At 49.8% G+C, this 17,439-nt stretch overlaps 7 protein-coding genes across 7 annotated transcripts; 4 read left to right on the top strand and 3 right to left on the bottom strand.

Annotated features, from left to right (window-relative positions):
* Positions 1–1,757: 1,757 nt before the first annotated feature.
* CPAR01_06457 (uncharacterized protein) lies at positions 1,758–2,927 on the top strand (the record flags this gene model as incomplete). Its single annotated transcript, XM_060490729.1, has 1 exon — positions 1,758–2,927. One exon carries the CDS (start codon positions 1,758–1,760, stop codon positions 2,925–2,927), a length of 1,170 nt encoding a protein of 389 aa, XP_060349603.1.
* Positions 2,928–3,348: 421 nt separating this feature from the next.
* On the bottom strand, positions 3,349–4,305 carry CPAR01_06456 (3-ketoacyl-CoA reductase; the record flags this gene model as incomplete). Its single annotated transcript, XM_060490728.1, has 1 exon — positions 3,349–4,305. The coding sequence occupies one exon, from the start codon at positions 4,303–4,305 to the stop codon at positions 3,349–3,351; it is 957 nt and encodes a 318-aa protein (XP_060349602.1).
* Positions 4,306–4,725: 420 nt separating this feature from the next.
* CPAR01_06455 (uncharacterized protein) lies at positions 4,726–5,954 on the bottom strand (the record flags this gene model as incomplete). The annotated part of the gene is made up of 4 exons (XM_060490727.1): positions 4,726–5,002; positions 5,059–5,639; positions 5,690–5,808; positions 5,882–5,954. 4 exons carry the CDS (start codon positions 5,952–5,954, stop codon positions 4,726–4,728), a joined length of 1,050 nt encoding a protein of 349 aa, XP_060349601.1.
* A 647-nt stretch (positions 5,955–6,601) lies between these two features.
* CPAR01_06454 (uncharacterized protein) lies at positions 6,602–8,935 on the top strand (the record flags this gene model as incomplete). Its single annotated transcript, XM_060490726.1, has 1 exon — positions 6,602–8,935. The coding sequence occupies one exon, from the start codon at positions 6,602–6,604 to the stop codon at positions 8,933–8,935; it is 2,334 nt and encodes a 777-aa protein (XP_060349600.1).
* Positions 8,936–9,366: 431 nt separating this feature from the next.
* On the top strand, positions 9,367–11,230 carry CPAR01_06453 (uncharacterized protein; the record flags this gene model as incomplete). The annotated part of the gene is made up of 5 exons (XM_060490725.1): positions 9,367–9,805; positions 9,863–9,947; positions 10,033–10,520; positions 10,592–10,776; positions 10,868–11,230. 5 exons carry the CDS (start codon positions 9,367–9,369, stop codon positions 11,228–11,230), a joined length of 1,560 nt encoding a protein of 519 aa, XP_060349599.1.
* A 1,566-nt stretch (positions 11,231–12,796) lies between these two features.
* CPAR01_06452 (uncharacterized protein) lies at positions 12,797–14,107 on the top strand (the record flags this gene model as incomplete). Its single annotated transcript, XM_060490724.1, has 3 exons — positions 12,797–13,025; positions 13,280–13,299; positions 13,415–14,107. The coding sequence occupies 3 exons, from the start codon at positions 12,797–12,799 to the stop codon at positions 14,105–14,107; spliced, it is 942 nt and encodes a 313-aa protein (XP_060349598.1).
* Positions 14,108–15,563: 1,456 nt separating this feature from the next.
* CPAR01_06451 (uncharacterized protein) lies at positions 15,564–17,168 on the bottom strand (the record flags this gene model as incomplete). The annotated part of the gene is made up of 1 exon (XM_060490723.1): positions 15,564–17,168. The coding sequence occupies one exon, from the start codon at positions 17,166–17,168 to the stop codon at positions 15,564–15,566; it is 1,605 nt and encodes a 534-aa protein (XP_060349597.1).
* Between the last annotated feature and the right edge of the window lie 271 nt (positions 17,169–17,439).

Below are 17,439 nucleotides of genomic sequence, written 5' to 3'. Positions count from 1 at the left end.
CTTGCCAGGCTTATGAGGTTACTCTCGCAAACCTAACATCGGATTTATCGGTTCTTTCCTAGCCCGGTTTCCTCTGGAAGCGCACACTCTTAAACATTGCAGAGAATCCTCAAGTGCACTCAAGACATTTGGGTCGGTGTTATAACGGGCCCGCGTGCGGCAGCAGCCATACCCCGCCTCCGGAGCAGACTAGGATTACTGATTAATTGACAAGCCATTCAGACTCAATACATGTATCTCGAAAGCTTGGGTTCCGCTACTGGGTTGAAGAATATGGAGCTGATAACAAGATGCTTGCGCATCTCCCCGCTAATTATAGTTGAATAGTAAACATCCAACAAGAGAGAGATGGATCCACTAAGCTGACAATGACTCACTTAGACAGAAAGATAGATCCCTTAATGCCCACTAGAATATGGTCAGTCAGGCAGAAATCCACAATCGCCATGATCCCCGCGACTTGACATGTTTGGAATCATGGGCCAAATCACGTATTTCAAAACTAGCACCAGCATCCACCGGCCAAGTTTGACGGAAGCCATTGCCCTGGAGTCACAAAAGACCTATATGCGGAATCTCGTTTCGTAGAACCCCCATAATCCTTGAATCTTCGGACTACAATATCGGCTAGAATCAATCTGAAAACCCCTGTCTCCGAGGACAAACAAGCGTCGATCTTTGGACGTCTAGACGAATTTCCATTCCCATACACCTCGTTCGCTCTTACATTGTACCGAAAAGTTCTAATACGCAGCCCCCAAGCGAAATTTGGAGGGCCAACGTGACTGCCGAGGGGGAATGCAGGTCTACTGATGGAGACGCCTGGTTGGACCCATATGACGGAAAGTGGATGGCGCCCACCGGATACTCCCCCCACCGGAACGCTCTCCAGGCTAGCACTACTGCCCCCAGTTCAGTGTGGCCTGGGCTGGATATCTGGTGAACGAGAGAAAGAAATAGCACCTCTACAACTTGTCTTCCGTAATGAGAGATTCAAACGTGTTACGTGTTTGTGCCATGGTCATATTGAAGAAAAGCTCCCAAGCAGACGGAGTTAGGATTGTCAAAATATCGGGACGAGTAAGGTTGTCGATTGGCCTCCGTGAGCTTATCTGACATGTACTCATCTCGTAAATGTGCGGCCTAGCATGAAGCAGAAGTTGCAGTGTCTCGATATTTGCGAGTCGTCCAGGGATGGATAATCATGCTGTCATCCTTTCGCGGAAGAGAGGGGGATGACCCGGGGTTGTGTAGATCTTTGCTGGTGGTGTAACCCCAATCTCCTCTTCTACGTACAATCCATGAAAAATGCGGAGGGTAGCAACCCCTAATGCGCCCTCTCTCCACGTGCGGGGCCCCGCACACTTACACGCGTGGCATTTAGGTAGGAGTGAGCATAATGAGATCCGTAAGCTATGATTGAGGACCTCATTTGAAGGGGGAGGCACATTCTAATTGTCCAGTAATACGAGTATACAAGACCGGACTCAATTCAGATCTCGGGTCAAAGAGTGACGGAGCTAAGAAGGTTATGGATGTTTATGACAGTCGTGTTGTATTTTCTTGCGGGGGGCTTGATCCAATAACCATATAATTGGATGTCTTAGACTTCACCATATTTTACTATTTAATCCCGTTCTGAGCTCCGAGTACTAGAATTTGAAAACCAAACCCTTGGACAACTTTTCCGTGCCTCTTTACTAAGCCGAGCTGCCTCTCTGAATCAATTTTGTCACTTACCAGACATCATCACCGAGATGAAGACGTCCAATATCCTAAGTTTCCTAGGCCTCTTTCTCGTCAGCGCATCTGCTGTTCCAAATCAGAATTATGTTGATTGGAAGACCTTCAAGGCCAATGGAGTCAACCTCGGTGGCTGGCTAGTTCAAGAAGCCGTCCTAGACGCCGGATTCTGGAGTCAGTACGGCGGCAATACCACCGACGAGTGGGGATTTTGCGTCCGTCTTGGCTCGCAATGTGGTCCGGTCCTGGAACGACGCTATGCAACCTATTTCCAGCCCGCCGACATTGACAAGCTCGCCAAAGCTGGTGTCACCATCCTCCGCATCCCGACACACTACGCTGCTTGGATCAAGGTTCCTGGCTCCCAGTTATACACCGGCAACCAAATTCAATTCTTGAAGAACATTGCGACATATGCCATCACCAAGTACAATATGCACGTCATCGTCGATGTTCACTCCTTACCAGGTGGGCTCAACGGGCTGGGTATTGGAGAGAAGGACGGCAACTATGGGTGGTTCAACAACGAAACTGCCCTGGAATATTCATACCGCACCATAGATGCCGTCGTTCAGTATGTTCAAACCTCCGGGTTTCCTCAGTCATACACCATTGCACCCCTGAACGAGCCAGTGGACAACCGCGACTTCTCCAAGTTCGGTACGCCGGATGCACTTAGCATCAATGGTGCTGCTTGGGTTGCAAAGTTTATCAACGGAGTCCTCTCCCGAGTCGCAGCTCTCAACCCGAAGATTCCAGTCATGGTACAAGGCAGCTTTCGTCCCGAGACGTTCTGGTCGCCGTATTTCCCTTCTGACGCAAACATCGTTTTCGATTCCCATCATTACTACTTCGCCGGCAGACCAACCACATCTGACAACATACCGACTTTCATCTGCGAAGATGCCAAGGGGTCTATCAGCGATGGGAAATTTCCCGTCTTCATCGGCGAGTGGTCGATTCAGGCTCTCAGCAACAACACTTTTGCCAGCCGGGCCAAGAATCTGAATGATGGGCTTTATGCTTGGTTCAAGTATACCCAAGGAAGCTCATATTGGACCGCCAAATTTTCTGGAACCGACCCAGTCAATGGTCAAGGAACTCAGAGCGATTATTGGAATTATGAAACCTTCATTGATTTGGGTGTCATCGACCCAGCGTCTTCTGTGGGATTTTGCGCCTAGCCTTGAGGAATTCCGAGCCAACGATTATTTAAAAACGCGCGAAGCAGCATGATAAATCTTTTCGAATTTGATTGACTCATCCATAGCGTGGTGGCTATTGTGCTCGGCATTCGCATCCCTGAAAAAGTTCATACCTGCCTCGTCGATTTCTCGAGTTCCCGAGAAACTCTTAAATATTAGCTAGAAACGAATTCAATACATGATCACTGGGCCATTTTCACTGATCTAATATGCTCGTTGAGGTGACTCTGGTCAAGACAGCCTACAGGTTGAAAACTTAGGGTTATGTATTTTCCGGTGAATTGAAGCTGTTGACTATACCCACGCCGCTTATCCCTTTGTTCTAAGTATGATGCTTCGTATTTAGCTGCTTGACCACAGTCGTCGTATGAGTCAACAGCGACACATACTGAAGAAGGCTTCATTTACCCTTCTTATGAGCCTCAATCTTCTTCTTGAACAGCTCAGACATGAACTTCATCCGCATCCACTCAGGCATACAATCAAAGAGTACCAACTGGACTGCATGTTTGAACCAAGGTGTCATTTCCAGCATGCCCCTTTGAGTTGCTCTGCCCGCTCTCTTCAAGGCGGCCTTGGCGAATTCTCTGCCGTCTGGTGAACCCGGTGCCATGGCTACAGCGTTCGACTGCGTCTTCACGTCGCCAACCACAAGGCAAAGCACATCGACCTTCTTCTTTTCGGCTTTCATCTCCCTCGCGATGGCGTTGCTGAAGGAAGAAACGAAACCCTTAGTTCCAGAGTACACGGCCACGCCAGGCATTCCCATTCTGCCGCCGGAGCTGACGTTGAGCATCAAAGAAGGACCGTTCTTGGCGAGGATTGGGAGCATAAGTCGGGTCAACTGTGCCATGAATCGCGCGTTGAGGTTGATGGTGCCGTCCACCTCTTCGCCAGTGAAGTCTTGCAGATGCCAGATCGCCGGCGGTCGAGCGGACACACCTCCAACGTTGTTGACCAGAACAGTGATTTTCAAGTCATCCATGTTGTCGACAGCAGCCTGCACCTTTTCGGGTGTGCTGGTGATGGCATCGACCTTGAGGATACGGACGGCGATCTCGTCCTTGTGTCGACGGAGACACTCCGATTCGATGAGAGCGCGGGCGTCCTCCAGTTCGTCTTCGTTGTTGCCCAGTAAGACGATATTAAAGCCTTGAAGCGCGAGTTCTTGCGCACATCCCAGTCCGATGCCTGCGGAGGCGCCGGTCACGAGTGCCCAGGACTCATATGAGCCCTTCCTCTGATATTTTTTCAATGACACAGAAGGAAGAATCCATATCGCAATGGCGTCGTAGAGCTTGTAGGCAGAATAGAGAATCCAGATGAGGCCGATGGCCTGCAGAGTCTGCTCAAGCATGATGGTGGTTGCTGAGCTCGATGAGTTGTCGGAGGAGCTGCGATGGAATTGAAAGAAGAAAGCCGCAGGTTTCAATTAGGATGAGACGAAAGTCTTTCAGCGGGAACTGCCAGGAGGGCTATCGCCTAATCACTCGCTAACGCGTCTCCGCTATGCTAGCGGCGTGGGGACAAGACCGTGCCCGGCCCGAGCATTGACTGTCATCGTGCACCTCATCTGATGTTAACATAGCGTGTTCGGAGTCAAGTCAAGAGAAACGACGCTCGACTTGTATTTGGAGAGCTCGCCTTTTATCGGAATATGCCGGCCTTAGCTCCCTGACTAAATGATTCAAGACACCGGCCCAGCTGATCTATTGTGTAGGGAATACTTGGTGGTTTACTACCTAGTTCAAACCAGCATACGCAGCTAGGCTGGTATTTACGCAGACGCATCTCCTTCTCCTTGTGGCATCGATAGTGCTGCCTTGCCGATGATCTCCTTGAGCTCGTCCTTCAGCGTCTGTCTGAAACTTTTGTCTTTGAAGCAATACATGATTGACAGCAGCGCGTGGTACTTCATCGCGTACACAGCGTTTCTACCGTCAAAATCAGCCGTGGGCTCAGCTGCAGGTATTCGCTTAAGGTATTCGCGAATACACGGTTGACCAAGCTTGTATCTTGGGTTTCGGCAGATGCCTAAATCGGCTAGAAAGTCCCTCGGGGTTAACCCATGAAACCACAGGATCTCTACAGCCTTGAGAAATCTTATTACTGACCCTCGTTGTGTCCCCAAAATGCACAGGCGTCAAACACACATAATCCATTTGAGGATTTCTTCGGCTTGACATTCCCAGGCCATAGATCAGAGTGAATGAGGCAGGGCATGACAGATCGTCCTTCTCTTTCAAGTGGAGCAAGGTATCTCGAGATCACTTCGTGGAGAAATATCATCTTGAGCGCTGTCAACTCATCGTCCATGCCATGAACGCGGTCGTCCTGGTCGAACAGACCCTTCATCTGCTGTCTCCAGAATGATTCCCAAGAAGAGTTCCACGAGTTGTTGACTGGAACATTGGCAAGATGAGTAGTGACATGAAAGCCGAATTCTCTGGTTGAGCTTTTCCCCATGCTGTTAGCATGGAGATCCCACACAGAAGCCGCCCAATCCCCAGGGCTGGGGAGGTCTTCTCTCATTTCCACGAACTGGCTGAGATAGAAGTGCGTATTTGGATCGATGGTGTATGTTCCCCAACCGATGGGCTTTGGGACCTGGCCTGGAGAAAAGGTGTATAGAGCCTGTTCAGCTTCGAATGTGCCTCTCATCATCTCCATTCCAATTGCACCACGCGCACCCTACGCGAGAGTGAGAACTAATTTGGTCCAAACGGGAGTCCATTAATCACCTTCTTGAAGTACTCTTTCATCGTTCCATCTTCCAGCTGAACCACAATCTGAACCGTGGCCACCCAAAGACTATGGCCTGATGGTGCCACTTTGAGTACACTACAGCCTGTTGGAAGCTCTGTTATGATGTCAAGGCGTGAGCACACTGAGTTCGAACCCGGACCTAGCAAGGTTGAAAAGAAGGTACACACTAGCAAAAACAGCGTCATCAAGCTCACAGCCTTCGCCTGCATGCTCTGCCTGGTCTAGGTATCCGCTCTCCATGCTTGGTGGAGGTGTTGAGGAGCTGGTTAATTAGGTTCGGCTCGGAGTCTAACGCGGGGTAGTGGCTGACGAAAGGAGTAGCCAGGGAGAGGTCCAATCCTCGCCATCCTGTAGCCGCCCGGCTCCTTACGCGTGTGGTTCCCGCGAGCCCAATCACGTGGGGGCAAGAGAGACCCTGTCCAGTCGCCGGTATCTTCGCAATTGCTGTATCTTGAACCTCAACATGAGAAGCGACTCTCTGTTTCTCTCGTTCATTGCCAAGTTTCCGGCATCCTGGTTCTACATGCAGTCTTGATGGTCGTTACTGGCGCCATGTCGATTGACAGAGGCCATTCGTCATCTGTATGTGCGCCCTCATCCGTGCTAGTATCTTAGATCCCGTTCTCCGTCCCCCGCTTAATTCGGTAGCTCGAAGCTAATGTTTTCGTCGTACCAGCTGGCTGGTATCACTGCTGAGCCGCCGTCACTCTCTCCTAATCTCGGAAGTGATGAAAGTCGAGTTCGTGCGCCATCCTTCGGCCCGCTACAACACCGGTTACGGAAGCTTAGCGCGCGTTTCTCTCGGTCTTCGAGATCCGACAGCTCATGTAGTATTCAATCACTTTCTGCTGCTGATATCAAGGGAGCCCTCGGTCTGAACTTGCTTCATGCGCCCTCGGAACCAGCAATCGAAGCTCACTGCACAAAGGCTCAAGACATACCTGGGCCGCCTAGCCAGATGTCAATCTCCTACCAGCACGGAGTTCCACACTATCGCAACATGGGCAAATGATATCTACCACATCCTCGCCGTATTCCATTCTATTCTTCTCACCTCTCCATCTTCAATCTATTTTCTCATCCCGCATTTCTGCCCACCCAAGTCGATGATTGGGCAGATCTTCGCAAAGTCAACCAAGCGACTTCGAATTGCTGGTCCGAGAGAAGAAGATTGGAACGACAGATTGACGGGGTACATATTCTCAGAAGAGGCGTATGCAATCGCCTGCTGTACTCGCCTACTGGCTGTTGGTCTTGCCAGCGGAGAGATCAGATTATTCCACCTTGCTGGGTCGGGGGCATTCGATGCAGCTGCTACATTGAATCACGGGAAGAGGGTTCGTCTGCTTGCCTTCAACCGAGCTTCTTCAGTACTAGTCTCATGTAGTTCTCGAAACCTACAAATATGGGACACCCACCGGTCTCCAGAACCTATCAGGCTATCTCCCGTTTGGTCACGAACTATCGACTTCACTCCAGGATCAATTTCATTCGACCATGACGAAGAAATGATAATTCTTTCCAATCCTCATGGTACCTCTTTGGTGATTTACGATATCAAAGATGGAAAAGAAGCAGAGCGCAAACTTTTGCATGCCCCCTCGGTCTGGGACTCAGACTCGTCGGATGAAAACGATAACAAACTTGGTTTATGGACACCAGCAATGCAGATACGACTCGACTCGGACCACAAGCTTGCAGCGTTATCTTACAGACATGCTTCAGTCTCAATCTGGGACTTGAATACTTCTGTCTGCGTCGGCAACTTTGAGAAAGACAATTTCAACTATGTTTACGCTACCTCACAAGTTCTGGACATGGTGTTCAATCCAATTGCTGAGGTCGAGCTGCTAGCAATATCATACATGGACGGCGACGTGGTAACTTGTAATCCATGGACACAAGACCAAGCAAACAAGCATCACCTGCAAACATTGCTATCTGCTCTATCCACTAGCTCCGATGGCAGGGTTCTCGTAGGTGCTGCAGAGGATGGAGGCATCTACCTTTTCCTCTTTGAGACCTTGCAGCCAATTTACCACATTCAACTACCAGGAGATCAACTAAGGATCAGAGATATCGCATTTTCAGCAGATAATCTCCGTTTTTACGACATCCGGGGGCAATGCTGCAACGTCTGGGAGCCGGTTATCCTCCTTTCCAAAGAGGAGTACGATGACGACTTCCTAGAAATTTCATGTTCCAGAGAAGAAGTTCCCCTTCCGGAAATAAAAGCATCCTGTTCTCATGTGTATCAGTGGGGAGAAAGCATCACGGCCATCGAGCCAGCCAACGACATGTTACTCGTCGGGCGTCAGGATGGCACAATTGATGTCAGTGATCTGACCACCGGCGAGATGGTCGAGAAGCTCCGGATTCACGATGCATTTGCAGAGATAAAATCATTAGACTGGAACGAAGACACGTGTACGCTTCTCAGTATCGACACTACCTGGCGTCACATTGTCACCAGAGTTACTTCCCTGGGGAGTGGACCTGGAGCACAACTTACTTGTTTGCTCAACCGCAGAGGTGATAGTGATACATCTCAGATAATCCTGAGTCCAAAAACCGAATCACTGCTGGTCTGTACACATTCAAGTGCGACGTTAATTGCTCTCAACGGCACTGTCATGGGAGAGGAGAAGGATCTCAAGGGAGCCTGGTGGTTGAAACATCCATCGAATCCTTCCCATCTACTCGCCTTCCGAGACAACCATTTTCATATCTATGAATGGTGTAATCTGAAGAGAGTGTGCAAAGGAATCAACCTATCGCCGAGCCCCCAAATCCAAGTTACAAAGGGTTGTCCTTCATGGATCAGCAGCAAAGGCTCTGACTACGTAGCCCAGGGCTTTTCCAACGCGACGGAGCTAACTAGCGGCATTATCGCCGTCGAAGCTTCCAAGATTACACCTTTAACAGAGGTGATTCCGACTCGGATTTTACGTATTACATCTACGTCTCTACAATCAGTGATTGGATGTATTAAATCGAGTCTGCTTTTCCTCGATACGGCTGGATGGATTTGCTCAATTAGCCTCAACTACATGGCAGATGCGCAACATTTCACGCGACACTTTTTTATACCACTAACATGGCGTAGTGAGGCTGATGCAGTGATCAAGATTGTTTCAAAGACAGCGATTGCGTTCGGAAGAGGGGAGCATTTGATGATCTTTCACGGGTTTTTGGAGTTCGAGGAAAGGATACCGATATAAAATGTAGGGAGGCAGTAAACCGTGCTCTTTCTATTCAATGAACCGTCATGATTTCCACTATATGCAATGGACTTATGTGTTACGTTTGCCAGGGTAGCATCCGTAGAGTCTCGAGAGCTGTGCCATCACTGTGCAGCACGTTGACGTAATTAATGCCAACCACCATTTTCCTTGTCACCTGACGTATAATTGCCGAATTTGTCAGTCCCTATTGTCTAAAACGGCTCTCTTTGATTAAGATAAGTGCGATGGTGGTTGTTTGAGCAGAGATCAACCTCCCCTACTGCATTAATATTTCTTTGCATGAAACACCGAAAAATATGACCAGAAGACTGAAGTGAATAATACCGGGTCAGTCAGAATTTATTTAATCCATCCATAATCACGATTAGCCACAAGAGGCGGTCTTTACATAATCTACGGTATTCAAGATGGCTGCCGCCGAGTCATCAGAAATGCCAGTCAAGCAATCCCCCAACGACGACAAAGAAATAGCACCGTTCGCCGAAATAGCGCCAGAAGAGCCGCATTCAATATTCACAACTAGCGAGAAGAGATGGATTAGCTATGCTGCTTCCTTCGGCGCCATGTTCTCCACCTTGAGCAGTTACATCTACTTTCCAGCTTTAGCCCCTATGGCCGTTGATCTCAACGTCTCCATTGCGCTCATCAATCTCACCGTCACCTCATATCTGATCATAGCGGGCATCGCACCGGCCTTCATGGGCGATATCGCCGATCAAGGTGGTCGGAGGCCCGCATACATTCTTATGTTCACTCTCGTCGTTGCGTCAAATATTGGATTGGCGCTGCAGAATTCGTACCCTGCTCTACTCATTCTACGTATGGTGCAAAGCGCTGGAGCATCTGGTAAGTATACGAAACTGTGGTAACTCATTATGTACCACATAGCTGAGTCAATAACAGGTTCATACGGCGCAGCATATGGGATTGTTGCAGACATAACAACAGTCGATGAACGTGGGTCTTATGTAGGGTCTATGCTCGTTTTGTAGGTCGATTCTTAAGAACATCTGCTAAGCCGCTTGTTCTTTGGTCAACTTCCTTGTCATTTTTTGCTGATCGGATTGATAAAGTACCAACGCTGCTCCAAGTTTTGGTCCGGTCATCGCCGGTTTACTCACGGAGAACCTGAGTTGGAGATGGATATTCTGGTTTCTGGTCATATTGACTGGCACTTACCTGCTCATCATCATCACTCTACTTCCAGAGACACAACGTCGAATTGTAGGGAATGGAAGTTTAAAGGCCCACAGGATTCATAGAAGTCTGTTTGATTCTCTCACCCGGGACCGAAAGATCGACTCGGTAGGGCAAGTTCAAGGACTTCAGGACGGCAAGCGGCGATACCACATCCCCAACCCCTTCAAGTGCATTGCGATGTTGTTTTCCAAAGGCAACTTCAGCGTCATTCTGATAGGTTCTATAACCTATGCAGTCAAGATGACATTGCAAAGCTCACTGTCAGCTCAGTGCATTGATGTCTACAAGTTGAATTATCTAGAAGCAGGGCTCATTTACCTACCTTCAGGGCTAGGAGGTGCGATAGCATCATATACGACAGGTCCGTAGTACATAGACGCCTCATTCTTGTACAACACGACTTGAACATCACCTTGACTGACGGGTTCGCAGGTAAACTTCTAGACAAAAACATCCAGAGGGTATCCAAGAGGCAAGGAAGAGACAGCCGATATCGTCGAGGCGATGACATATCGGACTTTCCAATCGAAGAGACACGGCTTGCCGGGATCTACATGCTAGTTGCTCTAAGCTCAGTTACCACCGCAGGCTACGGAGTCAGTCTTATGCAAGAATCGGTATGTAGTACATCACGGACTGGTCTCCGGCTTGGGTTAGGTGCCCTCAGCTGGCGACCTCCGGAGACTAGGGCCTTTTTAACCGTACTAGCACATTGCCGTTCCTTTGGTGATGCAATTCATCAGCGGTGCCACCACCTCGAGTATATTCACAGTCAGTACAAATTTTCAAGTCAACTACCATGTTTCACAGTTCCTAATTCATCGCCTTCAGATTTGCGGCACCCTTTTGACGGATTTGAACCCTAGGGCCTCAGCAACAGTCCAGGCGTCGTACAACCTTGTACGGTGCATTGGAGCGGGCGCCGCCATCGCGGCTCAGCAACCCTTGACAAACGCCACGAGCTTAGGCTGGAGCTTTGGTATATTTTCACTAATTATGTTATTGCCAGCCCCGTTGGCCCTGCTGCTCAAGAAAAAGGGTGTCGGATGGAGGGTATCAACGAAGACCTGACTCCTAAGGAGAGTCAGACTAAGAAACTTCTTGTCTTCCACTGCCATGCCTCACTGAGAGCTTCTCGGATCCTCGATCTGGGACAAGCAGACTTTGATTGTTTACAAGCGTGGCAAGAAAGATGTACCTCGTAGGGTTCATGTTATCATCGGCCATGTAGGAGCCCCGTCGCTTGGGATAATGACCTGAACGAGAACTGCCGATTGAGTGCGGGAAGTGCGGGGCGTTCGTATTATTATTGCTTATTATAAGCCCATTCGAGACTGACGTAATCGCGAGATCGCTTAGTGCTGTGTTGTAGCACGCCACGTTGCTACAGCCTCGTGGCATGACCGCCGTGTATGTGTCCAAACTCTGGCGGGATGTCAAATATCCGAAGTCATCCCTGTTTCCCCGTCTGCCCATGAATCAGATGTGGTAACTGTTACCTGGTGGTGGCGTATGCCACTTGTATGTATGTCTCATCAACTCACAGCCTTGTCATCGCTTTCTTTCCAACATACTTCGCTGTATTGACGAGCGTTTGTGTGCATCCAGGCATTGTCAGTAGTTTCTGTAAGCACATGCAATATGTAGTGTCCCGTCATCCATGAGCATCAACTTTCTTTCAGTTCAAGGCAACGCAGTGGGCTTCAAGGACCTCCTCTTATCAAAGGCCGACAGATGGACAACCTTAGAGCACTCTGTTGGTGATGTAGTAGTGTATGTGTACGATTCTACTCAACGTAACCTTTCATATGAGAAAAGCACTTTCAGAACTATCAGCTCAGCTTGTGCAGCCACCGGCGCCACTTGTTTTACTCATGATAAGCCGAGAACATGCAGTGTCTTTCAATTTGTACAAGCTACTTAGTACGCTGCATTTAGCCTTCATTTAACCTTTAGACTTCGAAAAGAGGTCTTGGGCTATTCCGATCCAGAATATTCCTCTCGGGCTTCGAATGTCTGCCTGTAAAATAATCCACTAACCTACACCGTCCTATTTATAATATGTCAAGTTCCTGGATAGGCCGTAAGTTTCATCTATTGATGATGTGTTCTTGTTACCGGCCTCCTTTGTCCGCGTCAGGTCGCCGACCTCACCTCCTTACATCACACCCTCCTTTCCCGTCACTTGCGTTCAGCTCCTATCAATGTCATGCCCATAGCCAGCTCTAATCAAACCAATGAGTAAGTTTAGAGCAAGACAATGTCGCATGACCTGGATCTGGCCCCTCAGACTTGGCTCACTAATAGCTACTGGAGGATCCTCTCTAGACTTTAGGTACTTGGTCAATTCCGCCATCAGCTGGTGGCTCTACAAGCTTGTCCAGCCTAGTTTCCAGCCTTCTCTCTAGCTGCAAAAAATGTCGTTGCCCAAGTTTTACTGTTCAAGGACTGTATCTGCAAACAGAACCAAAGCTGCTGCGGTAGAAAACCTCCATCATTCCCAACTTATGTGCTCTCTATGTTCCTTCCCACTGCAAGACTAGACCACGTTCAAACCATTCTGTCTCATGCCACTACTTGACTTTATCTTCAACTTTTGAGTTCTGAAAGCCACTCTTTCACACTCATGTGATCATCATGATTTCGATTCCAACTACTCTGCCATTCGTCGGGTTCCTGGCTGCGGTTGCCGCACTTGAAAACGTCCGCTTCGCAAATTCTCCTGCAAATTCGGCCAGGCTTGTTGCAGAAACTGCTAAGGCCGACGTGTGGCCAGCGTCACCGACGACTCCTCCACAACTACGCTTCGCTGCGATACCTCTGAAGCCGCGGGATAGCAGTCAAAATTGCGGTTATTTCGAGACAGGTGAGTCTGTTATAGTACTTCTCAGACCATCACTTCTCCTTCATCTCCCCTTCCATCTTGTCTTTTGATCCATTCCAGAGTTTTCCCCCTTCTTTTTGACAGGGCCGCCTCTAACGTGTTTGACAACAGATGGTGATCCCTGGAATTGCGGAGATCTGGCCTGCAGTACGAGAGGCAACATCTTTGGCTGTGGATCATCTCCCTGGGCATCATGCCTAAACTATGATAGCCCCATTTGCTCACAAAATAGTCAGGGGTCCTTGACTGCTTGCTGGTTCGTTTCTTCCTGATCGCTTTATCGCCTTTACGAGTCAATCCTTTCAAGATGGTTAACATGTGCCCAAACCAGCACCGATATCAAATTCCCATTCTGCGTGACCGGCATAAAGTTTATAACTCGCGACTCTATCATCATTACACTCGAGGCTTTCAACTGTGGCAATAACATGTTTACGGGTGTTCATTACCTCGTCGACTCCTTCAGCAGCTCAACTACGAGTACTTCCTCCGGTCTATCATCCCCATCGACTATCTCGTCAGACACACCTGCCAGCACTGTTCCCTCAGAGTCAAGCACTGCTCCCTTGGACTCAAACACAGCGACCCCAGCTCCAAGCCCACAAACAGAGAACGCACCCCCTATCGGAGCAATCGTCGGCGGCGCAATTGCCGGACTCGTGGTTATCGGTCTGATCATCACCGCAATCGTGTGGATGATACTACGCAATCGCAGAAAGGCCAGCAAAGACGATGAAAACAACAACAGCAACGGCGGTCCAGCCGTCCAGAACCAGCCTTACACCTACGCAACAGTGCCCGCTACAAGAGCAATGTCAGAATGGCAGTCCTCTACCCCGGCTCCAATGTATGAACCCTACAAGAGGATCCATCAGTCCGGCAATTCGGGTTCGTATCAATATCAGTCTACAACGCCGTCACAGCTCCCAGATCCCACTTCGAGATCCGGGGCGCTGACTAACAACTATTTGTCTAACCGCGTATCTGAGGTGCCGGCTACCAACCCGGCCGGCACGGAGAATAATGCCTCTGAGCTACATTCCGACCACGTCCAGCGAACGTAACTCGTGCTCTTAATCTCGATCAATTTCACCTGCTCGCATTATAATTCGGATGTAGTTGACTTGAAGGATACAAGCTTGGACGAAGTTGGAAAGGTTGAAAGGGCCCCAGGACGGATTTTAGCTTCGCCAACACATGTCTTTAGAATAAGCTAATCTTGAAATCCCAACCGTGATTTCCCAGCTCTCTCAACCTGAAGTTCCGATGCCCGCTTCGGTATCCGTGGCCCCGGCGAGTCTACCCATGAATGAGACGTATGCTTAACCCCCGCGATGACCGTTGAAAGTCACATTGACACCTCAACTCCCCCATCCGTGCGGTCAAAGAGACCGAAGCTGCCGGCCGTCTATCCGACAAAGGCGACTTCTCCATTCCAACCGAATTCTGCACATATCAACACAGACCAAATTACTCCGCGTTCACATTGTCGCGACTCAAGCGCAAAGAGATAGACCCGCGTTGATAGCATGACAATTAGTATATAGACTTGGCAACTCAGGAGGCTAAGCTAACCTCAACCCAGACCCACATACCTCCCATCTCCTCGGCACTTCCTCCACCCAACCCAGCGATTCCAGTCACTGCATTCAAACTCACCTTCTCCATCAAGAGGAGCAAGCAAACAATCATCAGGTCCCATCCTCGGGTTTTCAAGCGGACATATAAGGGGCCAAGCGCAGAAGATCAACATCTCGCCAGACATTACGTCGCCCCGACCTAAAATCATCGTGAGTGGCCAACTACAAGGATCCTACGTGGAGCTTGGTCTAATACCCAACGTGGAGCCCTTCCCCCTGTTTCAAATCAACCAATTTTTTGAAGTAAGTCTTCTACACAATTTTTTGTGACTTACCTGGCCTTTACGGGATGCCAAGAGTATAACGGATTCGGGGACTTGTGAAAGGGCGGTAGGGAGGGAAAGAGGATGGAGGGACTCGAATACGGATCTAGAAGATTAGGATGGCGGCCGACAACGATGGGACTGCGATAAAGGTTAAGAGTTAGGAACAAGCTTGTCTTGAGGAGTTGTGCTGCAGCGCAGCAAATTCGCATCCCATTTGAAAGGCCACCCAGCAGCTGTCAACAACTTGTATCTCGCTGCTTTTCTAACAAGGGGTCTGTGTCTCATGGACCCCGAAACCGATATCGTCTATGCCGAAGAAAGAGTAGTAAACAATGACAAGAAACGAAGTGGATAGCAGATAGCGGGGTCAAGCTCCCCGGATGCGGTGAATCAAACAGTAAACCAATGGCCGTTGCCATTTCTTTTCCTCCTTCTTCCGTCCGCTGCAACAGCTCAAAGTCTGTCGCGACCATGCTGTTGTAATCCAATGCCCAGAGTTATCCGCCGACCCCAATGTAATGATGCCAACACTCATGTTGAAGACAAAAAAGAGATAAAACCCGTGTTTCCCCAAACGCCGTTTGGTGTTGCGCCGACACCAATGATGCAATCGCCTAGTCCTCGCGTTCCCTTTCACTATCATCGCCGCTATCGGTGAGGTCGACTGCCTTGTGCGCTTCGGCTTCGGTCATCTCTCGCCATGTACTCCAGCTCAACATGCCGAATGCGATCATAATCATGACACCGCCGATGAGAGCTGCAGCGCTGAGTGGCTCGCCAGTGCGCAGCCAGTCGGTAATGGCAACGATGAAGATTGTCAGCAGACTGGCGACACTGGACAAAACAGGGCTCGTCAGACTGATCAAGACCAGGAAGCTGCCGGCAAAAGTCGCATTCATAACGACACTGCAGAAAAGCATCCAAGCCGTGTATCCCGTCGGCAAGTCAAATTTCTCAATACCAGTCCAGTGCAGAATGGGAAGCGGAATCCACAGCACCGTAAGCGTGAAGAGACCGATGCAGGAACCGAATGTGTTGGCGAAGATCATGCCGCGATTAGGGCTACAGCCTTCAGGCGGGCAAGCATATCGCTTGTAAAGGACCTCGTAGAGACCGTAGAGGACGGATCCAACACCGATGATCAGGTTGCCAGTGACACGGTTCCCGGCCGCCTGCTGATGAGCGGCATCATCCTCGCCGGGACTAGTGTCACCGTATGCGACGATCAAGACACCAGCAATGGCCACAATGACGGCAAGAGACTTGTCGAGGCGCAAAGGCTCCTTCAACAGCGGAACAGAAAAGACGTAGGCGAAGAAAGCAGAGCAGTTGTAGATGGCCGTCAAATCGGAGGGAGTTGTCAAGTTCACAGCGACATACCAGCTCAAGCCACCAATAGTCAGAGCAGACGTAACGAAGGCCGTGGTCTTGACGATATAAGTCCACGGGGAGACGCGGAGCTGCGGGCTGGGTCGCGCATAGTCGAGGTCCTGTCTCTGGACCATGATGGCGGTGGTGTGAAGCAGCTCAGTGTGTCGTCGCCAGAAGGATGCCCAAGAGACTTTGCGCTTATTGAATCGCAGGAACAGCAGCTGGACAGGCCATAGCATCACCCAGGAGCCATGGGTCAGGTAGAGCATGCAGTAAGCCTTGTCCCAGTGCAGTTCCTGCTGGATGTATGCCGACAACTCGGTCTGGATGACGAAGGATACTAAGCTGATAAGCAGGACGAAGGCCGCAATGATGTATTTTCTTCGAGCGTTCGCTGTGATGGTCGAGGGAGAGTGGGCTCGCATGGTCGAACCTCGAGAGAAGGCCGGTCGACTCGGGGTCAGCAAGGGGCTGGCTCCTCGAGAGCGAGTGGAATAGCTCCTGCCGCGGTGGTCGTCATCTTCGTCGTCCTTTGCGTTTAGAAGAGGTTGCCCGGAGCGGGAGTTGTGATTTCGAAGGAGGGGGGGACGTTGGCTGTCCATTTCGTCGTCTTGGTCGTCGTAATCGTGTTTGAAGTAGTCGTCGTCGGCGGATCGCAATGCATCAAATTCGGCCAGGCGCTGGTCGAGCCCGGGGCTCCGTCCAGGGCTGCTGGTACCACTACCGATATAATCTGAAATGTTGGAATCGCATGTGGTTGCGCTCAAGGGAGGGTTATGGGAATGATCGTGTCGCAAATGGGGGAGGTTGAGGGTTCCATCCGGCCCTGTGTTGAGTCTGGGAGGCATAAGAAGGGATAAAAGGAACGTAAGAATGGGAAGGGGGGGGACACCAGGAGATAATAGCGAGAGTCTGAGAGAAAGAGATAAGAAAGACCGAGAAAGAGTAATAGTAAGGTACACAGAGAAAGGCTAATCAAGTGAAGGAGTGACTTGAACGGGGAAACCAATTGCTGCACAGGCAGAAAGCTGCAAGTTGGCTCGAGTAAGGAAGGGGTACGCAGTTGACGCAGTATGCGAGTCGAGTGCTTGTCGGGAATGGATCTGTACAGTTGGACAC

Source organism: Colletotrichum paranaense (assembly GCF_030867605.1).
Source record: "Colletotrichum paranaense strain IMI 384185 chromosome Unknown Scaffold_5.1, whole genome shotgun sequence".
NCBI classification, from domain to species: Eukaryota; Fungi; Ascomycota; class Sordariomycetes; order Glomerellales; family Glomerellaceae; genus Colletotrichum; species Colletotrichum paranaense.
The sequence above is the reverse complement of the archived record's forward strand: the minus strand, read 5'-3'. Positions and strand labels throughout refer to the sequence as shown.